At 43.8% G+C, this 13,509-nt stretch overlaps 1 protein-coding gene across 11 annotated transcripts in view; it reads right to left on the bottom strand.

Annotated features, from left to right (window-relative positions):
* The window catches only part of gphnb (gephyrin b), a 65,138-nt gene that overhangs the window by 35,685 nt on the left and 15,944 nt on the right, over window positions 1–13,509 (bottom strand). For all 11 annotated transcript variants that reach the window (XR_016118429.1, XM_089021628.1, XM_089021617.1 and 8 more), the window contains exon 2: window positions 8,215–8,293. Coding sequence is in view for 10 of the 11 variants with exons in the window: in XM_089021628.1 (XP_088877754.1) it covers window positions 8,215–8,293 (79 nt within the window). In the remaining variant the exon portion in view is untranslated. The remainder of the gene's footprint in view (window positions 1–8,214; window positions 8,294–13,509) is intronic.

Raw genomic sequence — 13,509 nt, 5'->3', positions numbered from 1 at the left:
AATAAACAATGAACGCATTTTTGTGATGTATTTAGTTCTAATCTACACTTTTGTAACGCTCACATTATTTTAAGACCACAGAGTCGTGAGTACGATTTCCCAATGTGAGTATGATTTCCCAATGTATGATTTCTGAAACTTAACATGTATGCAGAAATGGGCAGAATGCCTTTCACAGAACTGAAACATGAAATCACGCAACATACGTGTGCACATAAGATCATTTTGGGATTTCCTTTATTTTTTATTTTGGTTAAGTGCTTCTTCTTCTTGTGTTTAACTGGAGCTAAAAATGCGTTTGGAATAATAAAAAGTGGATTTCACTCTCACAGCTTAACAATAGGTTGAATCTTCATCTTTGCACGTGTATATGTGTCAGGTTTGTACCATGCAATCTAAATAGACACCAATCTAATCATAAAATTCACTTGAAGAAAACATTTAGTTGAGAAAACGTGTTTAACTAGACCTGAAAATGTGTTTGAAGCAATAAAAAGTTGATTTGATTCTCACAGCTAAACAACAGAATGAAAGTCCATGTTTTCACATGTATATGTGTCATCTTTGCACCCTGCAGCCTAAAAAAACACTAATTTCATCTAAAAACTTAAATTTGTGAAGAAAACATTTAGTTCAGAAAATGTGTTTAACTCAAGCTGAAAATATGTTTGCAGAGAATGCATTTACACCATGCAACAGGCATTTCTTTCAGGAGATGTGGCCCAGAAGAACAGTCGATGTGGCCCAGATGTGCACCCATGTGAGGGGTGACGCCACCAAACAACGTATCATCCATTAGCGCAAGTGACACACTCAAGTCAATGGGAGAATGTGCACAGCCAGCAAAGTGGACATTTGTACACATTTTCCGACTCAAGCAAATGGGAGAATGTACCCCCCCTGAAAAGAATAACAGAGGTGAGCGGGGGTGGGGTCCGGAATGCCCTTGAACATCTCCTGGTAAGGACTTTTCTACAGTACAGCCCATTCAAGAGGAAGTTGCTGATGCTGCTACTGTGGTCGATCCCTGGCGACCTCCAGTGGTCAAACTGAGTAGATCACTTCCGCCACAAATAACCCGAGGCTCAAGGTGAAGGCTCAGAAAGGACATCACTTATGTAACCCCTACCACTACACCCCCCACTTCCCACAGGAGAGCCATTTTTGGAAGTGATAAGCATCATTTGTACCCTGCGTGACAGCCACAACGGAATGATACCCCCACTACTCTGGGAATATATTTTTAAAAATAATTTGAGATATTTTTCCCAATTTAAAAACGGAATCGTCACATGCACAAGTAAAATCCGCACTCTGCAAATGACATTCAAGGTGTTCATAGAATTTCTGTAGACTGAACATGTGCATGTTCAAGTATGTACACTCGTCTTAATGTGCATGCGTGTGTGTGGGGGGGGCACACCTCAGGAGAGTAAAAGGGCTGTCAAGGCAAATCACCCGCCCCCCCAAGGGGTTTATGGCGCTATGTTTCAGCCAAAATGAAAATATGCTCAACACATAACGAGGGTTCCTTCCCACTGTTTCCGTGGCAACCCCTCCTATCTGAAGCCTCTACTTGCTACACTGTTCATCATTTGTGTGTGTGTGTGTGTGTGTGTGTGTGTGTGTGTGTGTGTGTGTGTGTGTGTGTGTGTGTGTGTGTGTGTGTGTGTGCGCGTGTGTGTGTGTGTGTGTGTGTGAGCTCAGATCCCAGACTCCATTATCTCGAGGGGTGTCCAGGTGTTGCCCAGGGACACGGCCTCTCTCAGTACCACGCCCTCGGAGTCGGAGTGTGTGTGTGCGCACCACCGGATTGTTTACTTGTTTTGGGTTGCCATCATTGATGTTATTTTTTGGGCGAAAACATTGTTGATTGGCCTGCACGGTTTGCTTTTACACCGTTATCAATACAAGATGCACTCAAGGGTAATGAGAACACAGTTCACAAAGATGTGACAGACGGGCAGTTGGCTTCATGCTAACACAAAAATGGGACCTGCCATAGACAGACTATGAATGTTTAAAGGACAACCGACGCCTGCGGACAAGTTGTGTCCATAATTTGTAAAATCGCTTCAAATGACTTCTACTGAGAGTATTTTACAAAGATTCCACCACATATATCTGAATATTCCGGAAGTCTTGTTTTTGAGTTGGTGACGAGTCCTCACGTCACGTCACGGAAGGAACGCCCCTGACCGAGAAAGGACACACTGTAGCAGTCCTTTCATCACGTCGATGCATTTTGCGGTACTTCATTTGGTCAGAAAATGTCGTGTTAATCAGTGTTGATGGTGAAATTAGAAGGAAAACATAAATACCGTGATGGTGAATCGTTGTGTGTAGCACCGAGCAACTATTTGATATTCGCTGACAAAAATTCCAAGGAAAAAAATCTGCCCATTTCCACGAAGCTTTGTCGCCATCTTCATCGTCCTCGCCCACCTGCGACCGCTGGCAAGCTCATCGCTGGACCCGCTACAGTTTGCCTACCAGCCCAGCATCGGTGTGGAGGATGCCATCATCTACCTCCTCCATACGGCGTTGCTGCACCTGGAGAATGCTGGGAGCACGGTGAGGATCACCTTCTTCGATTTCTCCAGTGCCTTCAACACCATCCAGCCAAGTCACATCCTGGATTACAGATTACCTCACAAACAGGCCACAGTACGTGAGAGTAAAGAACTGTGAGTCAGGCAGGCTTCTCTGCAGCACCGGAGCGCCGCAGGGAACAGTCCTGGCTCCATTCCTCTTCACCCTCTACACCTCGGACTTCAATTACAACACCCCAACCTGCCACCTTCAGAAGTTCTCTGACGACTCAGCTATTGTCGGCCTCATTACAGAGGGAGACGATAGGGAGTACAGGGGACTGACAAAGGACTTTGTGGACTGGTGCCAGCAGAATCACCTCCAGATCAACACCGGGAAAACCAAGGAGCTGGTGGTGGACTTCTGCAGGAAACAATCCTCATCTGCACCATTGAACATCCAGGGTTCGGACATTGAGAGGGTGACCTCCTACAAGTACCTGGGTGTTACTCTCAACAATAAACTGGACTGGACAACAAACACGGATGCCCTAATCAAAAAGGGACAGAGTCGCCTCTTCCTCCTCAGGAAACTGAGGTCTTTTGGAGTTCAGGGGTCACTCCTAAAGACTTTCTATGACTCTGTGGTGGCATCAGCCATCCACTATGGCATTGTCTGCTGGTCAGGCAGCATCACCACCCGGGACAGAAAAAGACTGGAGCGCTTTGTCAAGCGGGCCAGTTCTGTCGTGGGCTGCTCGCTGGACTCTCTAGAGGAGGTGGGCAACAGACGGACGCTAGCTAAACTAAAAGCTATGACGGACAGCCCCTCCCACCCCCTCCTGCCCATCCTGACAGCTCTGGGTAGCTCCTTTAGCCAGAGACTATTACACCCGCGCTGCAAGAAGGAGAGGTACCGTCGCTCGTTCCTACCGACTGCTGTCAGGCTTCACAATTCTCAATGACCACATGTGGAAAAAAAAAAAAAAAAAAAAAAAAAAAAAACTGGACACTTGTAAATATGGGTTGTTGCAATATATCTAAATGCATTTCTTGATTCTGCACTATGTACAGTCTTGTTTATAGAACGGTTTTTGCACATCTACATTTGCACAGTATACAGTTGACATTTTTATTTTGTTATGCTTAGAATATCTTGTTTTCTATCCTTTCACTCCCACCCCAACCCCATCCCTCCTCAATTGCTGCTGTGGACTGCAAATTTCCCCATTGCGGGACGAATAAAGGTATTCTGATTCTGATTCTGATTTTCTATCCTTTCACTCCCACCCCAACCCCATCCCTCTACAATTGCTGCTGTGGACTGCAAATTTCCCCATTGCGGGACGAATAAAGGTATTCTGATTCTGATTCTGATTCTGGGTACTACATTCCCCCCTCCCCAGATACCTCTAAATGACACGGAATAAATTCTTTGATCGATTGCAAACATGTATGCTTTCCTCTTCAGAACTATTTGAATCATATTCATAACTGGATAAGTAACAAGAAAGCATCTTCTCCGAATCTGAAGCCATTGTTTTGATTCTCGAGCAAGGCAAGACGTCTTGCCGTGACACCACGAACATGGGGGCGGGACCTTCTGAAACTGGCCACTTCCGATTTCAAATTGAAGTAGTGTTTAGACACTAAGTCATTTTTATTGGTGTTTTGCAGTTGACTAAAACTATGACCCTGCGTGTTTTGGGTATTTTAGATGCTATGAAACATTTTTCTGATGTCAGTTAGGAAACAAAAAAAGTGGTGTCGGTTGTCCTTTAAGAATATTCACACAAACATTGCAGCAACACAGGTAGACAGATACTGTCACAACACCCACTATTCCGTTTTTTAGCATTTAGCCTACATTTTATCAACATGTTTGAATGTAATTTGTCACACACACCCCTCTTGACCTTAGCAGCATTCACAAACATGCCAAAAGGAATTGTAGTAGAACGGCTACTTATGAACTTTTCAAGTTTTTTCTTTACCCCTTTCAGTGATGACGGTGCAAATAAGTACCACCATATTTTATTACTTGTATAAAATAAAGGAGAGTATGTTTTTTCTCAAATTTGCTGTGGATACAAGTTAGTACCCCATTCTTCCGATATCTAACGACATTTGGCATTTGTCGGCTGTCAACACAAGATTGCATCAGAATTACCCCAGGCGTCCGAGTGAGTGCAAATTCCTTTTTTATGTTTTTTTTTCTGACTAAATATCCATAAAAATGGTTTCCTATGTTTGTATTCTGATGTATAAACTCTTCAGCTATTGTCTTATCTACAAAGCTAATAGTAATGCGGGATGATATTTTATTTATGATTCAAGATTATAAATATTGTAAATATATATATATATATATATATATATATATATATACAGTAAAGTCTCGTTATATCGATATCGGATATATTGATAGTCCCGGTTATATCGATACTATTTCTATGCACGCACGGAGAAAATTACATGCAAACAGGGTCGGATATATCGATAGTCCCGGTTATATCGATATTTTTTCGGACTCCCTTGAATCAGAATCAGAATCAGAATACCTTTATTTGTCCCGCAATGGGGAAATTTGCAGTCCACAGCAGCAATTGAAGAGGGATGGGGTTGGGGTGGAAGTGAAAGGATAGAAAACAAGATATTCTAAGCATAACAAAATAAAAATGTCAACTGTATACTGTGCAAATGTAGATGTGCAAAAAACGTTCTATAAACAAGACTGTAGTGCAGAATCAAGAAATGCATTTAGATATATTGCAACAACCCATATTTACAAGTGTCCAGTTTTTTTTTTTTTTACATGTGATCATTGGGAATTGTGAAGCCTGACAGCAGTCGGTAGGAACGAGCGGCGGTACCTCTCCTTCTTGCAGCGCGAATATCGATATAACAAGACTTTACTGTATATATATATATATATATATATATATATATATATATATATCTGCTTTTCTTGATTATACGTCTTTCTTAGAAGCCAATGAAATGATTCAGAATAAACATTTCTTCCAAAAATCTAATTTTCGGATTATGGTATCAAAAGGGTTAAACTCGAATTTAACTCATTCACTGTGCTCACACACATGTGCTCACACACAGGTGCAAAAATGTGTACACTCCAGTGAGAATATTGAGTTTTAGAACTACATAGACATTCAATGCCGCATAAGAAACTTTAGACTCGCATCTTTCATCATAAAAGAGTTAATTCCTAAATTATATGGGTCTGGAGTTATCTGACCTTAAAATGGGGGCAGCTGTCCAAAATACAATTCAATACATATGGGTTTAAATAGCGCTTTAACAACAGCTGAAGCTGTAACAAAGCGATAAAATGGAAAAACGGGTAATGCTGCCACCTTGTGGAAGCAAAAAAACCTTGCCTGACGTCTGGCCAGCGCTTTGTCGGCACCCCAGCAAGAAAAACAAAAACCAGAACAAATGGAACTGTATAGTGCCACTTAGCAGTTTTTTTTGACGACGATACTCGTGCAGCGTGTTCTACCGGAAACAAATTCCTTGTGTGTTCTACATACTTGGCAATAAAGATGATTCTGATTCTGATTCTGATTCTGAAATTCGGGAATGGCGCTCGATATCGAATAAATTTGGGAATGGCAGTGAATGAGTTAATTATATAAATAACCTCGATGTAGCGCCATCGTTGAATATCGCACATTTCCGAGGTTGGACAATACAGAATCTGCCAAGTTTTTTTTTTACTGAGCATTTAACCCACCGTTGCGTGTCAGCGACATAAATTTCCCTGAGACTGAAATTCACCCAGAAGAATAAGACATCAACGTAAGCTCATGTTGAAGGGCAGGCACGGCCTTTTACCCCGCGGTCTATGCCCCCCGAAAAGAAAAAAAAATCTCACAAAGGAGGAGTGAGCAAAAGGGGAAATAGTTTGAGATTTCAATGGGGAGGTGTGCATCGAAGGGTCTCGTGTGGTAGTAGACTGGGCCTGAAAGCCTGGATGTTTCAAAATTTATATGAATAAAAGACGAGAAGTGTAAGAGGATAAAGGAAGGATGAGACGGAGTGAAAGGAGTGGAAGCACCAAGAAATACATCGTCAGGGGTACACAGACTGAAAGTGTGTGCGTGGGTGTGTGTGTGTTGTGTGTGTGTGTCAAAAATCTCGGTGGTAGTGGGACACTTAAGATGAAACCCATATGCGAGAGTGATTTTTATTAATAATAAAAAAAGCTTTCGGCAAGGGGCACTCACTCTCATGTTCCTTTTCTTTCTTCTACGCTTGCAAGACACACACATACACACACTCAAGGCTCCTCGTCATGGAGCCCATGACAGGTCATCCATATGTAGGGGGGCCTCTCAAGAGGTCATCTCTTCACTGATGGAGAGAGGCCAACCTCTTGAAAATCCTGACGAGCTGCGAGTGCTCGGCAAGGGGTTGCAATTCCCATGATTCCACTCGACAATGAGTTGAGAAATATCCAACGGAAAGATATTTAGGTTTTTTTAGCCATCAAACCAAATATGGTCAATATGAATCAAGAGCCAAGTGGTTCTTTGCATCCTGAAATTAACTAATTCACTGCCAGACACAAATTTATTCGGGAATTATGACGTGGAGCGCCTTTTCCGAATTTTTTCACGTTTTGGTTTTTCATGCTCGGGTGCAGATAAAACGCTAGCCATGACCTCTGGCAATGTTTTTCCCTTCCACAAGGAGGCAGCATTTCCTTTTTTTCCATATTAGTGCTTTGTTCCAGCTTCAGCTGTATTTAAAGCGCTAAATAAACCAATATGTATTGATTGCATTGTATTTCGGACAGCCACGCTGATTTCACGGTCATATAACTCCAGACTCCTTATAATTTAGGAATTAACTCTTATTTGGACACATTTTTGCACGTCTGGCAGTGAATGAGTTAAACAATTTGAATTTATGCGAGGGGGTGCCTGTACACGCTGTGTCATAAGTGGCTTTCTTACTAAGTAATTTAGGAAATGCAACAACAGTCCCAATTATTTAGTGTGCGGGATCTTTATTCAGTTGGGATGAACCACTAAAACGTTGATGATTAGGATTTGATTTTCTTAACTCGTACAATGCCAGACGATGTGCAAAAATGTGTCCAGTCCAGCGCCAGCATTTTTGTCATTTTCACTCAAATTCCAGGACCCACAGAATTTTGATTTTAGGACTGCATAAACATTCAATACAGCGTTAGAAACTTTAGACTATCTTCTTTCATCAGAAAAAAAGTTAATTCCTAGTTTTATGGGTCTGGAGATATCTGTGCTTGAAATGGGGACGGCTGTACAAAATACAATGCAATACTGTGCATACAAATTGATTTATATATCGCTTAAACAACAGTTGAAGCTAGAACAAAGTGCTAAAATAGACAAAAGCTGCCCCCTCGTAGAAGGGAAAAAACATTACCAGAGGTCTGACCAGCGCTTTATCTGCAGTCCCCGTAAGAAAAACCAAAACCGAACAAATTCGGGAATGGTCATTTCAATTCCTGATCACACTCAGGAATGGCAGTGAATGAGTTATTTCTTTTAAATCACCGCCTCTTGACTCCCGCCGACACGGCGAGACAGAAGAGTGCTGCGGCACTTTTTGTTGTTGCTGTGCATGCTGGGAATTTCCCTCCATGAGGTGAATCATCAATGAGACTAATACTCACAAGGATGGATCATGTATGAGATCTTTGAGGTTGACGCCGCTGCGGTCTTCTGCCAGGTTTCGGTAACAGCTGTCGCTCACTGCACAGACAGGAAAAGAGGGAAACTCAACCACTATAAGGGACGTAAATTGGATCAGACCTGATGTTACGGGAAAACTGGACAAAATTTCCGGTCAAATACAAAATAAAACCACTGGCAAGGTAAGTAAGGCCACAACTCAATTCCAGATGGTCACCATGGGCCACTGTCACAATCGCCTTAATACATTGGATACGATTGGGTTAGATTTTATTAGTCTCGCAGTGGATAAATTTACATTTCACAGCAGCAAAGTGATGAAAGGAAGAGGAAAGGAAGAAGTGGAAAAACAAAATACAGGAGCTGCGGTAAAGGCAGCCACTCTCGCGGCGCCATCTTGAAGTCAAAACAACAACAAAAAACTAAATAACTAATAATGTGACACAATATGTCAATTTTAAAAACTTTCTGCACCCTCTTTGCTGTCTGAAGGAGTTCTAAATGATAGAGGAGAGGATCAAACCATCCTTTTCATCAGTGGATCAGGGACGTCATGGTGAAATGTGCATGTCTGCGACAAGGTAAGTTTTGAAGGCAAACACAAAGCATCCATTGACGGAAAAAGATTGCCTCACATCCCTTGTCCCACGTAAATCCGCTTCAATTCTAAGCCACGACAATTCCAAAATGTTGCCCATTACAGGCGCAAAAAAGCACAATCGCCCCAGAGACCCCCAGTGATGACACTCGGGGGGGGAGGGGGGGTGTTGTCTACACAGAATGAAATTTTCTATAGACCCTCCACACCACCTCCTTTTTTAGTTCACGATGACACTAACATTGTGTGGTCCTTTTGTTGCAGAGCAGGTGTGTGCCACATGAGTCATCACGTGTGACAGGCGAGGGAGACGACCACGGTGAGAAATGAAGAGATGACACATTGGGAGGTAAATGGCGCGACAAGGTACGCTGTGAAATGTGCACATCAGCCTAAAATAGATGCACGGTGAGGGAGGGTGGGGTTGCTGATGGCGTAGCAGGAGGGGAAACGTATCACGAGGCTGTGGTGCTCCAATGGAGTGCTGTGATCTGTGAAAAATTGGAAGGGGGGGCATGCAGGTGAAGCAAGAATGGTGTAAAAGATGGAAACTGCGCAGAGGGATGAGAAGGATGGATGTTGACAGTGTGAAAAGGGCGGAGGGGATGTGTTGAATGAGAAATGTTAGGAGGAATCAAATAAAGGGAGACACCTTTAGGTAGTTGGGGTTGAGCGAAAGGGTTGGGGGTGGGTGCAGTGAGGAGCGATGTGGAGGTGCCGACAGAATGTGCAGGATGTGGCAAATAAATGGGAGAGTGCTGACATTTGCACACCTTGCCAGCTGGGGAAAAAGGACACTGAGGGGTGAGAAAGGAGAGGAAACATTTTGGGGAGGGGGGCATCGGGTCTGTGTGTGTGAAAGAAGGGGAACTTCCTACATGACAGCAGTGATCCTCACACACACGCATGTGTGTAGCCCTTCCTCTGTCATTCTCTCTCAGCTACCCCTTGATCTAAAAATAGCTTTTCCTTTTTTTCCGACAAGAGGCAGCAACCATTCGGAGCCAATCAACGTTTTCTGTCATGGGCATGAGTGCCCACCGCCTCCTCCACGTGTGCAACACGGGGATCCCCTCGCTGAAGGTACGAAAGTGGCCCTCTACCCGTCGTCTCTTCCCGAACTCGCCTCTCTTTATTTATGCTGCCAGCCTTTTGTTGTAGTTGCATCCATTCACACTCATCTTCTCCCAACTATGGGCCATTTCGAGCCTTACATGAACCAAATTTGATTTTGAGGGAGGCGATTCACTTACTCACAGACAGGAACAGGCTCAGTTCTATGACATCCCGATCTCCTTTTGCGAAGTTATATGGGTGCTGTCAAGCTGGCAGCATTGATCAACTACGTCTTGCCTACTCCATCATTTCCAGGACATAAAGCAGTCAGCGCTTATTATCTAGCCGACAATCTACACTAATGGGGGTTTCCCCCCTCAAAATAGGCAAGCACATTCACAAAGCCACACACACATATTGTACATAACGAAGGCGGAAGTATACGCCGAAACATGTCAGGTATTTGAACACCTACAATACACTGTCTGTAAGAAAAGAATATGTTTTAAATTACACATACTGTACAGTTACTAATCAGAAAATTGGAATATTGTGAAAAAGTTCATTCATTGAAGTGATTCAACTTATAAAGTGAAATGAATATATTATTTAGACTCAGAACATGCATTGCAAGATATTTCAAGCCTGTATTGTTAGAATAGTGATTATTATGGCTTACAGCTTATGAGAACCGCAAAATCAGAGTCTCAAAAATAGAATATCACATGAAATCCACAGACAAATGAGTTTAAATAAATGAAATGTCAGCCATCAGAAAAGTATAATCATTTTGTATACTTAGTACTTGGTGGCGCCCCCATTTGCCTGAATGACCGCTTCAATGGTCCCGGGTGGTGATGCTGCCTGACCAGCAGACAATGCCATAGTGGATGGCTGATGCCACCACAGAGTCATAGAAAGTCTTTAGGAGTGACCCCTGAACTCCAAAAGACCTCAGTTTCCTGAGGAGGAAGAGGCGACTCTGTCCCTTTTTGATTAGGGCATCCGTGTTTGTTGTCCAGTCCAGTTTATTGTTGAGAGTAACACCCAGGTACTTGTAGGAGGTCACCCTCTCAATGTCCGAACCCTGGATGTTCAATGGTGCAGGTGATGATTGTTTCCTGCAGAAATCCACCACCAGCTCCTTGGTTTTGCCAGTGTTGATCTGGAGGTGATTCTGCTGGCACCAGTCCACAAAGTCCTTTGTTAGTCCCCTGTACTCCCTATCGTCTCCCTCTGTAATGAGGCCGACAATAGCTGAGTCGTCAGAGAACTTCTGAAGGTGGCAGGTTGGGGTGTTGTAGTTGAAGTCCGAGGTGTAGAGGGTGAAGAGGAATGGAGCCAGGACTGTTCCCTGCGGCGCTCCGGTGCTGCAGAGAAGCCTGTCTGACTCACAGTTCTTTACCCTCACGTACTGTGGCCTGTTTGTGAGGTAGTCTGTAATCCAGGATGTGAGGTGATGGTCGACTCCGGCATGCTGCAGCTTGTCCCCCAGTAGACTGGGCTGGATGGTGTTGAAGGCACTGGAGAAATCGAAGAATGTGATCCTCACCGTGCTCCCAGCATCCTCCAGGTGCAGCAACGCCGTATGGAGGAGGTAGATGATGGCATCCTCCACACCGATGCTGGGCTGGTAGGCAAACTGCAGCGGGTCCAGCGATGAGCTTGCCAGCGGTCGCAGGTGGGTGAGGACGAGTCTCTCCAGCGTCTTCATCAGGTGAGACGTCAGCGCCACCGGTCTGTAGCTGTTGAGCTCTTTGGGGTTGGCAATCTTGGGCACTGGGACCAGGCATGACGTTTTCCACAGCTGTGGAACTCTGCCCAGCTTCAGGCTCAGGTTGAACCGGTGTCGTATAGTTGATATCCGTCCATGGAACTGTTTACGTGTTATGGAAGATCAGGATGCTTCAATTTTGGCCTTCTGCCCTTTTGCATTGCTCGGTCTCATGTTTCTCATCTTCCTCTTGACGACGGACCATACATTTTCAATTGGGTTGAGGTCAGGTGAGGAGTCCCACGGTCATTGAACCAGGCTTTGGTACTTTGAGCTGAGTGAGCATGCAGATGAATCCTAGATATGAGCTTCAAGTGTCGTATTGCTCAGGTCAAGCGACTCTTGAACAAAAAACAATGCCAGAAACGTCTTATCTGGGCCAAAGAAAAAAAGAAGTGGTCTGTTGGTCAGTGTTCCCAAGTTCTCTTTTCTGATGAGAACAAATTCAGCATGCCATTTGCAAATAACGGACCGAGAGTGTGGAGGAAGAAAGGAACCCAAAATGCTTGAAGTCCAGTGTGACGTTTCCACAGTCTGTAAAGGTTTTGGGTGCCCAGTTATCTTCTGGTGTTGGTCCACTCTGCTTTATAAAGTCCACAGTCAACGCAGCCGTCTATCAAGAAATTTTTGAGCACTTCATGCTTCCATTCGGCAAATCAGCTCTTTGGAGATGCTGAATTGGATTGAATTTACCATTATTAGTCTCGCAGTGAATACATTTAAATTTCACAGCATCAAAGTTATGAAAGGAAGATGAAAGGAAAGAAAGAAATAGAAAAACAAAATACAGTAGTGTAAATCTCAAGTGCCAAACTGTTTTTGTTTTTCTTTCTGAGCGCATGACAGGGTTGTTGACGGCAGGGGAGGGTCAAGTCATTATGGACTCAAAAATGATTTACCGTGGCACCATTTTGGGGAGAAATAATAAATAAATAAATCATAAAACACTACCAATCTCTTTTGGCACATGTGAAAGTGTATGTCTGCTTTTACCGACGCTGAATAGAAACACTGGGGCCAGAGGACTTGGATTAAACGATGTAATGATAAACGTGAAGTAGGGATCTGCCTCTAGATTGTAAACGCGGGTGGAGACGACATCTAACTGGAGGGCTACAACCTCCACCCTCCTCCACACTTGGAGAGGAGTGCATCTGCATTACCAAATTAATAAAAGCTTGACGGTCTTGACTCAAATATTGCGGCAGATAAAGTCATCCAATATCAAGCCAATGTATCTTAGCAACCTTGTTAATTTAGAGAGGATCAGCAGGGTAAGCAGCACAATGACACACCCAGCAGCAACATACACGGCAATTACCCGCCAACATACGACACACATGCATAATCATGGCCGCTATCTTGATACAGATGAATGCGTACACGTTGCTCAGACATGCGCAAGGGCTTACTGTAAGCAGCTGGGGGTGGGTTTGGGGGGGGGGGGGCTTGGGGAGGGAGTTGTGCGGGATGGAACAATGGGATCCTAATCGTTGGGGCCGCGTTTGAAAGCCTTTCCTCTCTACAACACAGTTTCGAGATAAGATGTGAAGATGCTATTTATATCTGCCAGGGGAGCTGAGGGGGAGAGGGGGTCGGCCAACCAGCGGCTTACTTTTCATTTATTTCAAGTTGGATCTTATTTGGGGAGTTGGGGGTGGGATTACATAACGCAAGGAAAGCGGCACTCCACCTGACTGCGGCTGCTGTGGGTCAGCCGCTGCAGAGGATGACGAAAGGAAATGAGATATTCATGAATGATATTTTTTCATTTTGTTATTAAAAAAAAAGAAAAATACTTAATGCTGAATACTTAATGCTTATTCGGGGTTGGGTCGCGGGTTCAGC

The sequence above is a fragment of the Hippocampus bargibanti genome, linkage group LG19, assembly GCF_051943395.1.
Source record: "Hippocampus bargibanti isolate YZ-2025 linkage group LG19, ASM5194339v1, whole genome shotgun sequence".
Lineage (NCBI taxonomy): Eukaryota > Metazoa > Chordata > Actinopteri > Syngnathiformes > Syngnathidae > Hippocampus > Hippocampus bargibanti.
The sequence above is the reverse complement of the archived record's forward strand: the minus strand, read 5'-3'. Positions and strand labels throughout refer to the sequence as shown.